Source organism: Haliaeetus albicilla, chromosome 13, assembly GCF_947461875.1.
Source record: "Haliaeetus albicilla chromosome 13, bHalAlb1.1, whole genome shotgun sequence".
Classification (NCBI taxonomy): domain Eukaryota; kingdom Metazoa; phylum Chordata; class Aves; order Accipitriformes; family Accipitridae; genus Haliaeetus; species Haliaeetus albicilla.
Genome location: NC_091495.1, coordinates 43,101,855 through 43,118,825, shown reverse-complemented (window position 1 = coordinate 43,118,825; position 16,971 = coordinate 43,101,855). Strand labels below are relative to the sequence as shown.

At 67.1% G+C, this 16,971-nt stretch overlaps 3 protein-coding genes across 3 annotated transcripts in view; all 3 read right to left on the bottom strand.

Annotated features, from left to right (window-relative positions):
- Nucleotides 1-288: 288 nt before the first annotated feature.
- On the bottom strand, nucleotides 289-2,759 carry PPIA (peptidylprolyl isomerase A). Its single transcript, XM_069801293.1, has 5 exons — nucleotides 2,602-2,759; nucleotides 1,309-1,339; nucleotides 1,112-1,200; nucleotides 745-917; nucleotides 289-606 (listed from the first exon to the last, which is right to left on the bottom strand). Exons 1-5 carry the CDS (start codon nucleotides 2,668-2,670, stop codon nucleotides 471-473), a joined length of 498 nt encoding a protein of 165 aa, XP_069657394.1. The 5' UTR covers nucleotides 2,671-2,759; the 3' UTR covers nucleotides 289-470.
- Nucleotides 2,760-3,540: 781 nt separating this feature from the next.
- Nucleotides 3,541-10,407, bottom strand: ZMIZ2 (zinc finger MIZ-type containing 2). Its single transcript, XM_069801292.1, has 19 exons — nucleotides 10,278-10,407; nucleotides 9,237-9,361; nucleotides 9,035-9,149; nucleotides 8,741-8,943; nucleotides 8,467-8,659; nucleotides 8,132-8,386; nucleotides 7,877-8,050; nucleotides 7,718-7,783; nucleotides 7,470-7,641; nucleotides 6,665-6,809; nucleotides 5,953-6,163; nucleotides 5,758-5,863; nucleotides 5,432-5,589; nucleotides 5,282-5,349; nucleotides 5,107-5,175; nucleotides 4,769-5,013; nucleotides 4,515-4,690; nucleotides 4,183-4,401; nucleotides 3,541-4,065 (listed from the first exon to the last, which is right to left on the bottom strand). The coding sequence occupies exons 2-19, from the start codon at nucleotides 9,284-9,286 to the stop codon at nucleotides 3,958-3,960; spliced, it is 2,733 nt and encodes a 910-aa protein (XP_069657393.1). The 5' UTR covers nucleotides 9,287-9,361; nucleotides 10,278-10,407; the 3' UTR covers nucleotides 3,541-3,957.
- A 1,057-nt stretch (nucleotides 10,408-11,464) lies between these two features.
- OGDH (oxoglutarate dehydrogenase) overlaps nucleotides 11,465-16,971 on the bottom strand; it is a 35,619-nt gene continuing 30,112 nt past the window's right edge. Inside the window, exons 14-24 of the mRNA XM_069801291.1 lie at nucleotides 16,215-16,317; nucleotides 15,877-16,005; nucleotides 14,794-14,944; nucleotides 14,571-14,698; nucleotides 14,309-14,487; nucleotides 14,061-14,132; nucleotides 13,455-13,577; nucleotides 12,810-12,882; nucleotides 12,018-12,181; nucleotides 11,782-11,936; nucleotides 11,465-11,693 (exon numbers count right to left, since the gene is read on the bottom strand). Of these exons, the coding sequence (XP_069657392.1) occupies nucleotides 11,573-11,693; nucleotides 11,782-11,936; nucleotides 12,018-12,181; nucleotides 12,810-12,882; nucleotides 13,455-13,577; nucleotides 14,061-14,132; nucleotides 14,309-14,487; nucleotides 14,571-14,698; nucleotides 14,794-14,944; nucleotides 15,877-16,005; nucleotides 16,215-16,317 (1,398 nt within the window). The 3' untranslated portion in view covers nucleotides 11,465-11,572. The remainder of the gene's footprint in view (nucleotides 11,694-11,781; nucleotides 11,937-12,017; nucleotides 12,182-12,809; nucleotides 12,883-13,454; nucleotides 13,578-14,060; nucleotides 14,133-14,308; nucleotides 14,488-14,570; nucleotides 14,699-14,793; nucleotides 14,945-15,876; nucleotides 16,006-16,214; nucleotides 16,318-16,971) is intronic.

The window sequence follows — 16,971 nt, the reverse complement described above, 5'->3', positions numbered from 1 at the left end:
GAGGGGGGTGTTGTAGCCCCACAGCGGGGAGGGGGGGTCGCACAACAGTGGGTGGAGAACAGGGAGTGGGAGGGGGGGTGTCTCTTCCCAATTTGCAGCACTGAGGCCCCCAGGGATCAACTCTGTGCCACAACCAGCAGCCCACACATGTTCACTCTGGACCCTACTGAGGACCTGGTACAGCCACAGTGCAGGGGTCCTCATGCCCCACCCCAAGCACCCCCTCCTTCCTTCCCCACCAGCCCCACACACCACCCACCCCAGGAAGGAGAAAGAGAAGGGGGCCGCTGTGGTTTAACTCATTTTATTTAGACTCATAAAGGTAACCGCGGCCCAGCTGGACCGTGCACATGGGGCTGAGACCCAGTAGAAACGCAGCAATAAGTCACGAGCGGGGTGGGACAGGGCGAGCTGCAGCAGGGTGCGGTGCCCAGGCTGCTGAAGAAACGGTCAGTTGTTGAGAGGAGGGTTTATGAGAGCTGCCCACAGTCGGTAATGGTGATCTTCTTGCTTGTTTTGCCATCTTTGGAGCCACAGCGCTCCATGGCCTCCACCACGTTCATCCCCTCCTTGACACGGCCAAAGACAACATGCTTGCCATCCAACCTGCAAGAGAAGCACCGGTCATGGTTGGCACCTGCCGTCCCCATGTGGGGATGTCAGCACCAGGCCTGGCGTGTCACCTCCCCACCAGGGCGGGTGCCAGGGACTCCTGAGCTCACCCTCCTGCAGCCCCCGACTCACCACTCGGTCTTGGCAGTGCAGATGAAGAACTGGGAGCCGTTCGTGTTGGGGCCAGCATTGGCCATGGACAGGATGCCAGGGCCTGTGTGCTTCAGGATGAAGTTCTCATCAGGGAACTTCTCCCCATAGATGGATTTGCCGCCAGTACCGTTGTGGCGCGTGAAGTCACCACCCTGTGAAGAAGTGGCATTTCAGGTCACAGGCGCAGGACAAGACTCTGGAACCAGGCGCAATGGCCCTGCAGAGACGGCAGGCAGAGCCGCCTTCCCACCCCAAATCTGCCAGCACCCAACTCTGAAACCAAGATGGCAAGCGCCACCATCTCCTCACCCGCCCACCTCCCTGCTGCGGCAGAAGTGCCACACACCTGGCACATGAATCCAGGAATGATTCTGTGGAAGCAGGACCCCTTGTAGCCAAATCCCTTCTCGCCAGTGCTCAGGGCACGGAAGTTTTCTGCAAAGGAAGAGGAAAACCACGGTCAACGGCTCGTTTTGCCCAGAGTTAGGGAGCACACTAGGGTTTGGTGCAGCTGCAGTGTGGTCACAGTGCTGCTATACCAACCTGCTGTCTTGGGGACCTTGTCTGCAAACAGCTGTAAAGAGAAGAGAGGCTGTTAGTCAGGCTGAGGTGAAGACCGGCCATTGCCATCGCCCCCGGGAGCACACCCAACCCCGGGGGGATGCCCCCTCCCTCACTGCTCAGAGCCCAGGGACCCCCTCCAGGAGGTGGATCCCAGCAGTGCCTGTGGCCGCAGAGCACTCCCCACCTTAAGCTTTCATCTGGAGGCATCTGGAAACTGAACTAACAGACACAGCAGCCAAACGACTTTAAATATGCCGCACGTCTCATCAGCAGGGCAGACACGCGTTCGTTCCGCAGGCTGGGATTAAATTAAAAACCTATTTGACTTGAGCCTTCCCAGTCAGAGCACACGCCACCTCCCAATTACTCCAGGACGATTTTGAGCGGCGAGCAGCCATCTGCACGGTGAGGCGCTGCCAGGCAGGGAACGCGCTCTGCGACAGCCGCAGCGCAGCAATTCCTGGAGTGCGGTCCCTGGCCGTGCCAGAGATGCTTCACACCCCTGGTTGCCCGCTTCGCGGGGTGCTAAATGCTTTCCCTTAGCAGTGACAATCCTACAGCCATTGGCTTGCCACCGCTCTCGCTCCCCGCCGGCCTTCTGAGACCCGGGAGCTCAACGGGCGCCCCAGAAGCATCTCCTGGGGAGAGTGGGGGGGACGCGGCTCGCTGCGATGCACCAGGCGACTCCGGGGGCTGCTACCGCCCGCCGAGGAGCAGCCTCGTTCGGGGGGGGGAACGACAGGGACAAAATGGCGGCGCGGGCAGCCGCGGGCCCGATCCCGCAGCAGGAGAAGCCACCACGGCCACCCCCCACCCGCACCGGTGTGGCGCGGGGCCTCCCCGGCGGCGAGGCCGGCGCTAACGGGCCCGGGCTGCCCGCCGGCCGAGCGGCGGGACACGCGTTGCGGCGGTAGCGGGGCTGCCCGCGGGCGGCGACACGCCCTGGGCTGGCACCGCGCCGCATCCTCCACCGCGCTCAGCCCAGGGCGGGGGCGGTGGGGCCGGGGGCTGCGCCGGCTCCTTTGTTCCCCCCCCCCCCAACCCGCCGCCGTCGCCGGGGGGAGCCACCCCCGCCGCCCCGGGGGGAGCCCGCGGCCACGTGGAGGCGACGCGGTTCCCCCGCCGCCCCCCACCCCCGGCCGCGCAGGCGTAGTGCCCACCGCCCCTCCCCCCACAGCGGCCCCGCGCGCCCAGCGATGAAATGGCGGCAGACCCCTCTCCCTCAGCGCCGCCGCCCCCCCCCCCCGCAGCCACACCACGCCACCCCCCCACCTCGAAGGTGACGCGGCCCAGGGGTTCGCCGCTGGCGGCGATGTCGAAGAAGACGACGGGATTGGCCATGGCGGGGCGGGAGCTACGCGGCTACAACGACTACTCCTGGCGGCGGGCGCGGCACAGCAGAAGGAGAAGGGCTGCCCGCCGCCCTTTATATAGGGCCGGGGAGGGCCCGCCTCCCCCGCGGCGCCGGCCAACGGTCGCTGGGTTTGTGGCGGAGTGGCGGGGCGGCTGACCAATCGGCAGCGCCGCGTTTGAAAGGGGGGAGAAAAAGGCGGGGGTGGGGGACGCGCGGGTCTGGCGCTGGGCAGGGCGTGGCGCGCATGCGCGGTGCCTGTGGGGTGGGGGGAGGCGGGGGGATGGGGCTGGCGCGGGAGGCGGAGGGGGGGCGGCTCGTGTGGGGCTGGTGCGGCGGGCTGAGACCGAGAGATGTGGGGCCGGGCCGCGGTGCGGGGCAGTCCCAGGGCCGGAGGGTGGCAGCGGGGCTGGGCGGAGGTTAGCAGCAGCCCTGCTATCCGGGGCGTGCGGGGCCGGGAGCTGCGGCCTCTCTTTGGGGTGCCCTGCCCCATGCCGTGGGTCTAGAGCCGGGCCCGGGCAGCCCCACGCCGGAGCTGGACCCCACTCCCGCCTTGGAGAAGCCCCACAGAGACCCCCTTCCCCCGCCCCCAGCCCCGGGCAAGGCCACCCCCCGCCACGCTGCTCGGGGCCTGCCCTGCCCGCGGTTAATGATTGACGGCGGCGGGCACGGCTCACCGCCCGGCTTGGCTACAGCCGCCCTGGGGAGGGGGCGGGATCCCGCCAGCCACCCACCCGCGACCCCCTGCTCGGGGGGGCTGGGGGGCAGCCCCCCAGCCGGGTGACAAAGGAGCGAAGGCAGAGAGGAGACACGGGGTGGGGGGGGGGGGGAGTGCGAACCCTGCCCAGCGACGCGTGAGCCCCGCCGAAACGAAATCCTTTAATAGCGATAAGGACACGGTACAGGGAGCTCGACGGCGGGGGGGGGAGGGGGTGGCGAGCCCCGCACCCCCCAGCCGGGCGCGTATGTTACAAGGGGAAGCAGCGTATGCACATTTATACAGGGGGCACGAGCCAGCCCCGCAGCGACGCACTTGCCTTTAAATACGGGGCGGGGGGGCGGGGGCAGTAGTGTTTCTACACTATGTACAGCCTTGTGCTTATGGGGGGGCGGAGCCCATCCGTCTGTCCATCCCATCGCCTCCCTTCAGGGGAAGCCCCCTTGTTGCAGGGGCGGGGGTCCCGGCTCTGCGGCAGGCAGGGGCACGGCAGCGCTGCACCCCCCGGCCCCGTGATGGAGTGGGGGGGTTCGGGGGGGGGGGGGGTGTGTCGGATGGCTCAGTTGTTCTCGAAGAGGGAGAGGAGGTCATCGTTGCTGCTGCTGGGGAGGTCGGGGGGGCCCAGGTAGGAGAGCAGCTCGTCGGGATTCGTCAGCTCAGGCAGGAGCTGGGGGCGGCAGCGTGTGATGACCGGCCCCCCCCCAGCTCCTCCCCACCCACCCCACAGCGGCCGGGGTCCTGAACCAGCAGCCGGACCCCCAGCCGCCCCCCCCGGGGTACTCACGTCGAGGGCAGGCTCTGACCCGTCACCCGTCCCGGCCATGCCAGGCGCAGGGGGGAAGGTGAGGTCGGCGGCGTGTGCCGGGCCGGGGGGTCCCAGGGGGGGCCGGGCCGGGGCGCTCCGGTGGTGCAGGGGCTGTGCCGGCTGGCTGCCCGGGGGGACGTTGTGCAGCCCCGGTTGCACCGGGGTGTGGGATGGCTCCATCCGCCCCGGTGGGGGGAGCTGTGGGGGGAGAGTGCAGCGGTGAGACCCTCCCTCCACCAGGATCCCCCTGGTCCCCCCACGGGGAGATATGGGGGCTGGTGGGGGAGCCCCCCACCCACAGCCCAGCTGACCTGTGCGGGGAGAGGGGGTGCGGGGGGCTTCTCGGGGGCCAGGAGGCTGCCAGGGATGTCGGACGGGTAGGAAATGGGGGGGGGTCCTGGCGTGAAGTCGCTCAGCGTCGGTGTGCCAGGGGCGCCGGGGGGGGGGAATGGCTCTGGGAAGCCCCCAGGTCCCGGAAAGCTGGAACCTGTGGGAGGAAAGGAGGCGGTTGGGTGGGGGGAGGGGTCAAGGACATGGACACCCCCCCCCATCGGTCCCCCCATACCGGAGGCGCCATAGTCGGCAGCGGCACCCGCCGGTGGTGGCGGCAGTGCCGGGAAGGGCGTGGAGCCAGGCCCCAGGGCCGCAATCATCTCCATGATGTTGGGCAGCACCATGTGTGTAGGACTGAGGGTTCGGCACCGCTTCAGCGCCGGCCCCTCTGGTTCCTCCTTGACGTGGATGTCGGGTTTGACCGGGACGGGTTTCCAGCTGCAGGTCGGGTCGATGGTGATCTCCTCATGCTCCGAGCTGGGGACGGCAGGATAGCAGGGGGGGCAGGTTGGCTGCACGGCCCCCCAGGAGTAACACAGTGCCGGCCAGGGGCAGAGCAGGGACACTTACTTCTGGATGTAGATCAGGATGCCCAGCATATACTGGTCCACCTCCAGCCCCTCCAGCAGGGCTGTCTTACTGCAGGCAGGGAGAGGCAGGGTGAGGGCAGGGTGAGGGCAGGGAACCCACCCCTGCCCCCCGCAGGCAGGGAAACCGAGGCACAGCCCTGCTGGACCCCACTCACTTGCAGACAGGACACCGCCATGTCCCCCTTTCACAGTTGAGCTGCAGGTAGGACTCCAGGTCGAAGCACTGTGGGGGAGAGCGGTGGCTGAGCCAGCAGGGGGGGGGACGACGGGGACGCTCCCCAGCCCCCTGCCACCACCCCCCCTACCTGTATGTGCCGGCAGTCATGGCCCCTGGCCGGGAGCTGAATCCTCCGGAAGGTGATGGGGCACTTGAGGGACACCTTGATGGCTGTCTGCTCCACGCCGTCCTCACCGTTGGGCCCCGGAGTCCCCGGGATGGTCCCGCTGCTGAAGTTGCGCTTGACTGGGGGGGTGGGGGTGGGGTGAGGGGCACAGAGGGTCAGAACGGGGACGCGGGGATGGGGGTGACACCGTGGTGGCGTCTGGGCATGGTGCCCCATTACCCCCACCATGCTGCAGCCCCCCATCCCCCAGGACCCAGCAGGCTGGGGGTGCCAGCCGCAGCGCTCACTTTTGGTGATGCAATGCTCGGCAGGGAGCAGGCGCTTCTTGATGAGACCCTGCAGCACTGAGCGCACCGAGGGCCGGTGCACCAGCTGCAGGACGAAGAGGTGGGACTGTGGAGAGACAGGGAGGGGCTGAGCCACGCCCCCAGCCACTGCCCCCACCCCACCACCACCACCCGGAGACCCTCCCGGTGACTCACGCAGCAGCAGGCAGTGACGGTGATCTGGATGGTGTTTCTGCCAGGCTGGCAGACGTGCTTCAGGTAGAGCGGTTTGTGGGAGGTCTTGTTGTCACCGCGCTCAATGGTGAGCGGCGTGGCGTTGACGCTCACCTGCACGGAGGCCGGCCAGTTGGTGTTCATCTGCCGGTCCTCGTGGTGGTAGCACTTGAACTGCAGCTCCAGGTCAGGCCTGGTGGGGCGGGCAGGGGTGTGGGCAGGGGTGCAGGCAGGGGCTGTGCCCACACGCGAGCCACTGCGCCGGGTACCACCGTGCCATACACCACCATGCTGTGCCAAGCCACGCCGCATACCACTGCGCCATACAGCACCATAACAAACCGCACGTGGGTACCACCGCAGTGCACAGCACCATGCCATGCCATGCCAAGCCACACCATGTACCACCGTGCCATACAGCACCATGCGGTGCCAAGCCACAGCCCTGTACCACCACGCATCCAGCGCCGTGCCTTGCTGAGGCATGCCATGACACGGTACGGCACTGCACCAAGCCACACCATGCCACATACCGCCACACCACACAGCGCTGTGCTGCGACAACCCATGCTGCGCAGCACGACTCCATGCTGTGCCATACTGCACTGTGCTGCGCCAGGCCGTGCAGCGCCACGCCAAGCAGCGCTGTACGACGCCGTGCCGTGCAGCCCCCGTGCCCCCCCGCCGCCCCCACCTCATCATGAGGGTCTTGTAGACGGAGTCGCGCAGCTGGAAGACATGGTTGCTGACGGCCAGGTTGTGCTGCAGGCGGAAGGGCTCCAGCACCACGCCGTCCCGCACCGGGAAGGTCAGCCGCAGCTCCTCCCCGGGGGCCGGCCCTGCCGGGGACGCCGTCAGCGGGGACCCCTGCGCCCCGGCCGCGCCCCGGCAAGCCCAACCCACTGCTTAAGAACCCACCCTGCAGGAAGCCCCGCCCCCACAAGGAGGCCCCTCCCACTCCAGGGCACTCCACCCCATGCAGGATGCTCCTCCCACTAGACAGCCCCACCCCTATGCCAGAAGCCCCACCCACTACAGCCAGCCACACCCTATCCATACAGGAAGCCCCTCCCCCTGGAAGCCCCTCCCCTCCAGTACCCCTCCATAGACAAGCTCCTCCTACTCGAGGAGGCCCCAGCCTTACAGAAGCTCCTCCCACCAAAGCCACCACTCCTCTAGTTGAAGCCCCCCCCACCAGTCACAGTCCTGCCCCCTTCACAGGAAGCTCCTCCCACTGCCTCAACCTCCCCTCTCATTGGGCAGTGCCTTTGACCCCCCCACCCGCCGTGAAACCTCGGCAGTGACCATGCCCCCTTTGCTGAAGCCCCTCCCTTTTCCTTAGCTGCCTCCCCACAGCACCCTGCCCTTTAAAGGGGCAATGGCCACCAGACTGCCAGCAGTGGGGCCCACTGCGGCCCTGTGGCATGGAAAAGGGGTATGTCTCTACGATGTGCCCCCCGGCCCCGGCAGCCCCCCCCCACCACGCCGGGAGCACCTACCCGAGGGCGATGGGTGCAGGGAGTTGACACTAGGCTTCATGTCCGGCAGGAAGGGAGACTTGACGTCCTGACCCGGGGACACGTAGGGGGGGATGCCGCTGCCCGGCGTCATGGGCGGCGTGGGGTTCCCGGCCAGCGGCGAGCTGGGGTACCCCGGCAGCGACCGGCCCGGCTGCGGAGGCACCGCGCACCCTCAGCACCCAGCCAGGCCAGCATTGCGCCCCACCCCACCCGGTGCCGGGACTCACCCCGTTGACGGCCGCCTGGCTGTAGGTGCCGAAGCTGGTGCTCTGCCCGTTGAACTGGTCAGCTGGCTGCAGGAGGAGGAATGTTGCCGGGGGCTGGCACCAGGGGATGGCAGACACCCGGCCCCCCCCTACCCCGTGCCCGCTGTCTGCCCACGGTACCTTGTAATAGGGTCCGGAGTTGCCCGAGGTGGAGAGGTACTGGCCCATGCCCTGCTGCAGCCTGTGGCCAGGGTAGGAGGGGGATGGAGCGGAGGACTGGGGGGCGCTGGGGGCATACTGGGCACCGGCCGGAGCGTACTGCCCACCCTGGAGGTACTGCTGTGCCGGGTATCCCTGTGGGGCCGGGGGGGAGTCAGCACTGGCAGGAGAAGACGGTTCCGGCACGCCGCAGTCCCCACCGGTGCAGAAGCTCACCTCGTTAGAGTACGCCCGCTTGAGGCCCTGGCGGGGGAGCTGCTGGCTTGGAGGGGGGCCAGGGTAGGCATGCTGGGGCATCCGCTGCCCACCATACAGGGGGCCGGCGCCAGGCGCCCGCGCAGGGCTCATGCTCACAGGGGAGACGCCGGAGGGAGCCATGACACCCGCCATGCCAGCCGGGCTCAGGCCGGTTGGGCCGCGGGGTCCGGCATGGGGCAGGAACTGGCTGCTGAAGGGCTGCCCTGCACCCATCTGCAGCGGGGAGAGAGGGGGGTCACGGTGGGGCGGGGGCAGCCACTGGCTTCTCGGCTCTGCTGCGGCCGGGCTCTTACCGTGCCATATTGGCTCAGCTCCTGGCTCTGCTTCTCTTGCAGCGCTGCCACTGTCGCCGTAGCCGTGGCCGTGGCTGTGGCAGCGGCGGCAGCCACGGCAGCGGCAGCAGCTGCCTGGGTGAAGTCGGCGGGGGGCCGGCCGGCATGCGAGGGGAGCCCCATCCCGCCAGGTGCACCAGGGCTGCTGGCGTAGCTGGAGAACAGAGAGGCGGAGAAGGGGCGTGCGGTGGCCCCGTGGCGGGACGTGCCCCAGGACAGGGGGGTGGTGTCTTACCTGGCGGCGAAGCCTGGCCCGCTGGGGTAGGCACTGCGGCTATAGACGCCCGGCTGCACGTAGCCTTTCCCGGGTGCTCCCTCGGCGAAGGGCTGCTGCGGCAGGAACGGCGGCGAGCTTATGCCTGAGCCGGTGCCGGCCATACCAGGCAGCAGCGGGGTGCTGGAGCTGCTCCCCCCGGGGCCCATGGGGCTGCCGAAAACCTAGGAGGGGGGGCAGCGTGTCACGCAGGGCGCAGCTGTGCCCGTTTGCAGGGGGGGTCCCCAGGGTGGGGGACAAGGATGTTGCGGGTACCTGGCTTTGGGAGGTGTTGCTGACACCCCAGACGGTGGTTACCACGGAGAGGGATCCCGCCGGCTGATTGGTGCTCGGTTGCCAAGGAACAGCCTCATATGCAAATGAACCATCACTAGAAAGAAAAACAAATTAATTAAGACGAAGGACGGAGGCCACGGGCCCGGGCAGCCGGGTGCAGCCCCAGGGTGCCGGGGCTCACCCGTGGGGCGTGGGCGGCAGGGAGGGTTTCATGGGGTTCATGGAGTTCATCAGCGGCGGGCGGGCGCAGGCTGTGTCCTCCGAGGCCGCGGCGGGTGCTGCGGGACGGCGTCACCGTCACCGGGGCTGCGGGAGGCAGAGGAGACGGCGGGTGAGGGGGCGGCCATCCCCCGGGGAGGGGACCCCGGCGGGGCCGAGGAAGGGGATGGGGGGAGGCCCGGAGCCCGCACGGCCCCCACCCGGCCTCCGGCACCGGGACTTGGCGTTCTGCCCGGGCCTGGCACGGGGAGCCGGCCGGCACGCGCCCGCCCCCACCGTGGGGCGGGGAGGGGGGGGGGGGTGTCCATGGTCCCCCACGAAGCGCCCCCCCCGGCCCCCCAAAAAATCCCCGCGGGCACAGACCACAGACACACACACACACACGGTGCCTTCCGCCCGCCCACCCCGGGGCCGCGGGCATTCCCCCATGGCCGCGGGTGGGGGGAAACGCGGGGACTTTCCAGGGCGAGACCGGGGGGGCGGGGAGGACGCGGCCCCCCGCCCCGGCATCTCCCCCCGCACCCGGCCAGGAGCCGCCCGGGGTATTTCCAGCCCGGGCCGGCAGCGGGGGCCCGCAGGGTCACCCCGGCACTTTCGGTTCCCTCCGGCCCCGCGGGGGGGCGGCAGGGACGGAGCCGCCATGGGGAGGAGCGGGGGGGGACGGGACTGCACCCGCGCTGAGCCGAGCCTGCCCCGGACCCTCCGGGAGATGCCACCAGCCCCGGGCACCCACCGCCCCCCCCCCCCTTCCCCCTTCCCGGCCGTGGGCCCGGTGGCACCGCGGGGACAGGCCCCGGGGCCGGGCCGGGCCGGGCCGCCCGCCCGCCCCCCCGCATTGCCATGGCAACCGCCCCCGCCGCCCCCGGGCACGGCGCGCGGGGTGGGGTGGGGGGCCCGCGGGGCCATTTTCAGCCGCGGCGCGGGGCTGCGCACAGGGACCCGCCCGGCGCGGCGCTGCCCGTCCCTGCCCGCCCCCGCCCGCCCCGGTGCTGCCCGCACTCACCGTCGCGAGCGGCCCAAAATGGCCCTGGCGGCGCCGGGCGCGCGCGGCTGCGCGGAAGCTGCGCGGGATTTTCAGCCCGCGCGCGGTCCCGGCTCCATGGCGGCGGCGGCGGCGGCGGCGGCGCGGGGGGGTGGAGGGCGGGGCGGGGCGCGCGGGGGCGGGGCGGGGCGCGCGGGGCCGAGCCGGGCCGAGCCGAGCCGAACCGGGCCGGGCCGAGCCGAGCGCGCGCCGCCGCCACCGCCGCCGCCGCGCACAATGGGGCCGCGAGCTCATCAGTATGCACGGGCCGCCCTGCCCCGCCCCGCCCCGCCCCGCCAGGCGCGGGCAGCCGAACACCGAGCGGGAGAGTGAAACCGGGGTGGGGGGGGAGTGTGCGGCAGTGCTGGGGGGGGTTACGAAGGGCTGTGCGTGTGCGGGGGGGGGGGGGGATCGTGTGCGACCGAGCGTGCGACAACCAGCGCGTGAGCAAGTGCGACGCGGTGCGTGACTGCGCCCGCAGGGGCGGGGGGGGGGGGTGACAGGCGTGTGTGACAGCAGGGGCGGGGCCGAGGGCTGCGCGCGCGCCTGCGCGACCACCTGCCAGGGACACGATGCGCGACCGGGTGTGCGACAGTTCGACACAGCGGAGGGGGCGTGCACCGCCCCCCCACCTCGAGAGGCTGCACACGCGTGTGCAAGCACGCGTGGGGGGCGGGGGCGGGCGGAGGCCCCGGTGGTGACAGGTGCCGGTGAACACGCGCCCCGGCCGGGGGTCACCCCCCCGCACCCCCCAGGGGAGGACACGGCACCCAGCACCGGCCCAGCGGCTGCGGGGGCTCGGGGGGGGGGAGGGGAGCGTCGGGCAGAGCGGGAGGGAAACCACCCCATGGGTGCTATGGAAGGTGGAGGAGCAGGGGTGTGTGTGTCTCAGGCAGGGGGGGCAGCACCCCCAGAGCTGCCCGGGTCCTGCGTGGCCAGTCTGTCTCCCCAGAGAGGCAGTGGCTGCAGGGGCAAGTGCGAGACCAGCGTGGGAGCAGCTGGGAGGGGGCTGGACCCACTGCACCGGACCCCCCCAGAACGGCACCCAATGGACCAGCCGTTCCTTTGGGGGGGGGGGGCGGGGCAGCTCCCGGCCCCTCTGGCCCACCAGGGCGGCCGCACTAACGCTGGCCCCGGCCCAAGCCAGACAAGGACTCCAGGCGCCAGTGTGGGGTTTTACAAGGTCTGTAGTTAAGGAAGGAGGGGGGAGGCGAGCGAGGGACAGACAGATGGACAGACAGACGGACGGGAGCATGCTGCCGCCGCCGGGCTGGCACTTAGGCCAGGTCCTTGAAGGCGTCGAGGTTGAAGGCCGTATCAAGGAGCCGCTGCAGCTCCGTCAGGTGGGTTTTCTTGTTGCCGGTAGCAGGGGCAGCCGCCGGCTCTCGCCCTGCATACCTGCGGGGGAGAAGGTGGGGGGTGAGGAGGGGTCTGCACCCCACAGAGCCCCCCCCCAGCATCACGGCAATCCCCCCCAAGTCCCTACCACACGGGCTTGGCACGGTTGATGGTGGTGCGGAGCCGGGGTTTGACGTAGTCATAGTAGCCCTGGTTCTTGTGCTCCTCCTGGCACCACACCAGCTCAGCAGCCGGGTACTTCTCCGCTTCCTGCTGGAGGAGGTCGAAGGGGAATGGGGAGAGCTGCGGGGAATACGGAACGGCGTCATGGGGGCCACAACACCCCAAGCCCACAGGCTCGGAGGTGACCCAGACCCTGCTCACCTGCTCCACCCTGGTGATGGCCACGTCGGCCTCCATCTGCCGAGCCTTGCGCTCACGGGTCAGGTCGTAGTAGACCTTGCCAGTGCAGAACAGCACCCGCTTCACCTGCTCGGGGCTCTGGGCCGCTGGGCCACCGTCGGGGATGACACGGAGGAAGTGGGTGCCTGCCAAGGGAGAGGACAGCACCGTCACCCGCAGCAGCCCCAGGCACCATGCCGGGAGCTGCCTGCACCTGCATCCCATGCCAGCCCCTCCTGGGACCCCAGCCTGGGCAGGCAAACCCGAGAGGCAGAGCCAGACCAGCTGGTACTGGGTCCGGCTCCCAGTACAAACCATCACAGCTCTGTGGGACTCAGGGCTGCCAAACCCCGTCCACGCCGCTCCGGCGGGAAGTGGCTGCTGATGGAGGAAGCGCCATGGCAAAGCCTAGAAAGCTGAGCCACATCTCTCTAGGGTGCCAGACTTGGCACTAATGAGGGGTGGCTCCAATTTGCCGGGTAGATGGCTGTGGCCGGTGCACCCTGGCCACGGCAGGGACAAACATGCTGCCTCGGCACTGGAGGGGAGCCGGGAGGGAGGAAGGCAGCCTGCATGCCATGCCGGCACAGAGCTCCCCACACAGGCTATCTGTGATGCCCCGATGCCAGTGGTGTCAGCCTCACTCAACTGCTCTTTGACATGGGGAGGCTGCTGCCAGGCGGACTTTACCCGAGGAGGCCAGCTCCTGCCCTTCACCCTTCATCCCACAGAGCGGCACAGAGGGGAAAACAGATGCCTCCACGCTGCTCGTACCTGGCAGCATGTCATCGAAGCTGGAGCGGGCTTCGGGGTGGCGCAGCAGCGACTTTGGAGTGAAGATTATCAGCTGGAGGAGGGAAGAAGAGGCAGAGCAAGGCAGTCAGCCTCGCCAGAAACACCTCCCCTGCAAGCAAAGGCCGGAGGACCGACCTGCCCTCCTGCCTGCCCTCCCCTGCCTGAGCATGGGAGCAGCTGCAAGAAATTTGTTCCTCGCTCGGCTGCCATGCTCTGCCAGATTGGGCACCGGTTTCCAACAGCACCGGCTTTCCCAGTCTGGATTTCCCCTGGGGAATGGGCTGAGGTGCTGCCAGGGACCTGCCTGCCCCACGGCTGGAACTGAAGACAAGCAGCTGGACCAGGTTATTTACCGATGCCCGCCAGCCCCAACGTCTCTGACCTCCCCGCAGAGCGCAGGAAGGGGTTGCAGCCACCCCAGCCTGCACGAGCCAGCCGGCAGCGCGTCATGTACCGAACCAGCCCTGAGCACCAAGAGGTCCTTGGCCCAGGCGGAGGCAAACTGCCTGTGTTTGCTGACGAGGTGCAAGAACAAGCCCGCCCAGAGTCCCGTCCCCAGGCTTGGCAGGGGCACGGGCTGCCCTGCCTTGGCACCGAGCTGGGCATGGAGCTGCCGGCACTGACCGGTTTGCGGAAGGGCAGGAGGATCTGGCGCCGGAGGACATGGAAGAAGTTGGCCGGAGTGGAGCAGTTCACGACAATCCAGTTGCAGTCGTAGAGCTGGCGCACGTCGAAGTCATCCAGTTTCTGCCTCAGTGAGCGTGGTCGAGGGGATTTCAAGAAACACAAGGTGCCCCTTGGCCTCGCAGCTCCAGCAGTGGGGAGAAGAGCGGCACCCAGTCCTCCCTCCCTCCTCTCCCCCTCCAGAGCACATGGAGACCCACAGAGACCTGGGAGAGGCTGCAGGCCTGTGCCCCCCACCTTGAAGCAGCCAGCAACCCTCTCCCACACCACGTTCAGGGCCACCTCTGCCTCATGTTGTGCAGCAGCCCCAGGGGAAGCAGAGGTGCAGCCTGGGCACTGGGTTCAGCCCCTTACCCCAAACCCTCCCAGCTGCAGCATGAGCCCAGGGCATCCCATGCCTCCTGCTACCAGCTCCATGACACCCGCTCCGACTGCAGTGCTGCGCTGAGCGCACACGGGTGTTATTGCCCCCCTCCCCATTTCAAAGCAGCAGTTGGATCCAGGACACAGGAGAGCCAGGCTGAGCTCAGCGCAGCTGCCACTCACAGGGAAGACGTCGGGATCATCGTTGCACATCTGCAAGAATCGCTCCGGGCGGGCGGAGGAGTGTTCGGGACCCTGCAGGGACCAAGCAGGGGGGAGAGTGAGCAGGGGACAAGGCTGATGCAAGAAGCCCATGCTGGGCACTGCTACGCCACGAGCAGTACTACCTGCTGCTGCTGCCCTCAGCTTTGCTTCTGGTGCAGTCCAGGCAATGGGCACCCCTGGGTGCCCACGAGCTTGGGGGTCCTTACCATGCCCTCCATGCCGTGGGGAAGGAGCAGGACGATGCCGTTCTGCCTGACCCACTTGGCCTGCCCGGGACAGATGAACTGGTCGATTATGCACTGAGCAGTGTTGTGGAAGTCCCCGAATTGGGCTTCCCAAAGCACCAGGGCGTTGGGGCTGGCCATGGCAAAACCCAGCTCAAATCCTGAGGGATGGGAGAGAAGTGAGGGGGTTAAACTCCCAGAGTGGCCTCACCCCCAGGCGGCAGGTGCAGACCTCTTCACTCACCAAGGACGCCGTACTCCGACAGAGAGCTGTTGCAGACAGTGTAAGGAGCCTGGTTGGGCCAGAGGTGGTTCATGGGGATACAGGTCCTCTTGTCCACGTTCTGATCATGCAGGACATGGTGGCGATGGCTGGAAGAGGGGAAAGCATTACTCCATCGTCACCCTTCAGCTCCCTTCTGGAAAGGCTGGAATTGCCTTTACAGCCACCAAAAGCACGGCTTTACCTGAATGTCCCCCTCTCAACATCCTGGCCACTCAGGCGGATGTGGATGCCCTCTTTGAGCAGGGAGCCGAACGCCATGTACTCTGCCAGGGCCCAGTCCACCGTCCGGTTCTTCACCATCTCCCCGCGGGTTTTCAGAATACGGCTTAAACCTGCCAGGACAGAAGCCGGTTCGTAGCTGGTGTGGGAGGGAGCTCCAGCAACACCGTGTTTGTCCCACAACCTGCCCACGAACTGATAGACTGCAAATGCCTGGGGGCAGAGGAACGGATCCACCTCTGCCGAAAGGATGAGCCAGGGACAAGGAATCAGGACTGCAGGGAAGGATCAGCTCCGAAGAAGAGCTACTCTTCAGTTCACTTCCCTTAACCACAGCTCCCTCATGAAGTAATTCTCATAGACTCACAGAAGGGTTTGGGTTGGAAGGGACCTTCAGAGGTCACCTAGTCCCAGGCCCCCCGCCATCAGCAGGGACATCTTCCACTAGACCAGGTTGCTCAAAGCCCCCTCCAACCTGACTCTGAACACTTCTAATGATGGGGCATTCACAGCTTCTCTGGACAACCTCTTCCAGTGTCTCACCACCCTCAGCGTAAACCATTTCTTCCTTATGTCCAATCTAAACCTACCCTCTTTCACCTTAAAACCATTGCCCCTTGTCCTGTCACTGCAGGCCCTGGGAAAAAGTCTCTCTGCACCTTTCTCAGAAGTCCCCATCATATACTGAAAGGCTGCAATAAGGTCTCCCTGGAACCTTCTCTTCTCCAGGCAGAACACCCCCAAGTCTCTCAGCCTTTCCACATAGGAGAGGTGTTCCAGCCCTGGGATCATTTTTGCGGCCTCCTCTGGGCCCACTCCAACAGGTCCGTGTCTTTCTTGCGCTGGGGACCCCAGAGCTGGATGAGGTGCTTCAGGTGGGGTCTCAGGAGAGTGGAGGTGAGGGGGAGAATCCCTTCTCTCGACCTGCTGGCTGCACATATCAGAGCACTGTAACAGGTCCCTTCCTTCCAGGCCACATTCCAGCTCTATCCCACATCTTCTCTAGAACAAACATCGAGTCTGCATAGCTTCCACAAGCTCCTACCTCCATGGATAGTGAAATCCTCCACTGGTACCGAGCTGGCCACTTGACCAATGTGCGTCAAGTCCTCTTCATTCAGACCGGTGGAAGGGCAGGTCATGCTCCGGGGTTGGCCATCCAGAGTGAAGAAACCTGTAGGAGTCCACCGTGTTGTGGGAGCGATGCCCGGCTCCGTGTGAAGAGCTCAGGTCACGGACACCCTCAAGCAAGGGTGGGGATGCCAGGAGAAGAGAGCACCACCCCACCTCCCCACCAGGCTGTTTTACCAGAAAATAGCCACTACGGCTCTAGAGAAGCCAGGCTCTTTGCTAGGGACCTCCAAATCATCGCTGATGAATTACCAGGCCAGGGTGAGTCCAGCCAGTGCTTGATGTGCAAGATCTTTTCATCCTTGGATCTCGCGTGGGCCTCCTCGCAGATCTTATCGTACTTGGCAATTTCCTCCTAAAAGGCATAACCAGGAGGAGGAAAAGCATTAGGAAGGGGTCTCCAAACAAGGGTGCCGAGCCTGGGGATCTCAGGGTGAGCTTGCAAGGGGGTTGCTGGAGGGCACAGCTGCTCCCCACAGCAGGGGAGCCCCAGGGCCACGCAGCTCAGCCTTAGAGAGCAGAGCTGCTGCTGGAGGCCCCTGTCCCCCAAGGGACAGCTCTGCTGCCATCCGAACCAACAACTCACATTCAACCCTAAAGATGCTGCGAAGTGGTACCAGGGCAAGGAAGAGCTGGCAGAGCTGCTGCCGTGCTTGCTGCCAGGGCAGCAGCCAGGGTGGGGGGACCTGCCCCGGATACCCCCAGGCCACAGCAAGCCCGAGTGCTGCAGAGCCCAACTCTCCCATGGGTCCCTGCCATGCCACAGTGGCCCAGTGCCATATGGCCTGCGCTGCACTGATCACAGGGCAATCCTTGAACTATATGTTCCTGTGCAGTTCAGAGCTGGCACAGTCCAAGGACGAGCCTCGGCTCCTAACCTCATCACTGCCAGGTCTGCAGCTCTCGCCCAACCCTAGCACAGCTCTGCCACCTTTAGGTGACAAGCACAAGCAGAGACGGGCCCCATCACATCGTTCACACCCAGGTCTGAACCAAACAAGTAGTTTTC

Bases quoted from the DNA above. Each gene is read 5' to 3' on its own strand.
- PPIA (XM_069801293.1), bottom strand. From the start codon at position 2,670: ATGGCCAATCCCGTCGTCTTCTTCGACATCGCCGCCAGCGGCGAACCC. The intron at 1,201-1,308 runs GTTGGTATAGCA...CTTCCTTTGCAG, and splicing joins CAAGGTCCCCAAGACAGCAG to AAAACTTCCGTGCCCTGAGC. The intron at 607-744 runs GTGAGTCGGGGG...CTTCTCTTGCAG, and splicing joins TGCACTGCCAAGACCGAGTG to GTTGGATGGCAAGCATGTTG.
- ZMIZ2 (XM_069801292.1), bottom strand. From the start codon at position 9,286: ATGAACTCCATGAACCCCATGAAACCCTCCCTGCCGCCCACGCCCCAC. The intron at 5,590-5,757 runs GTGAGCGCTGCG...CCACCCCCCCAG, and splicing joins CGAGCATTGCATCACCAAAA to TCAAGCGCAACTTCAGCAGC. The intron at 4,402-4,514 runs GTCAGCTGGGCT...CTCCCCCCACAG, and splicing joins CACCCCCTCTCCCCGCACAG to CTCCCCCCACCGGGGCGGAT.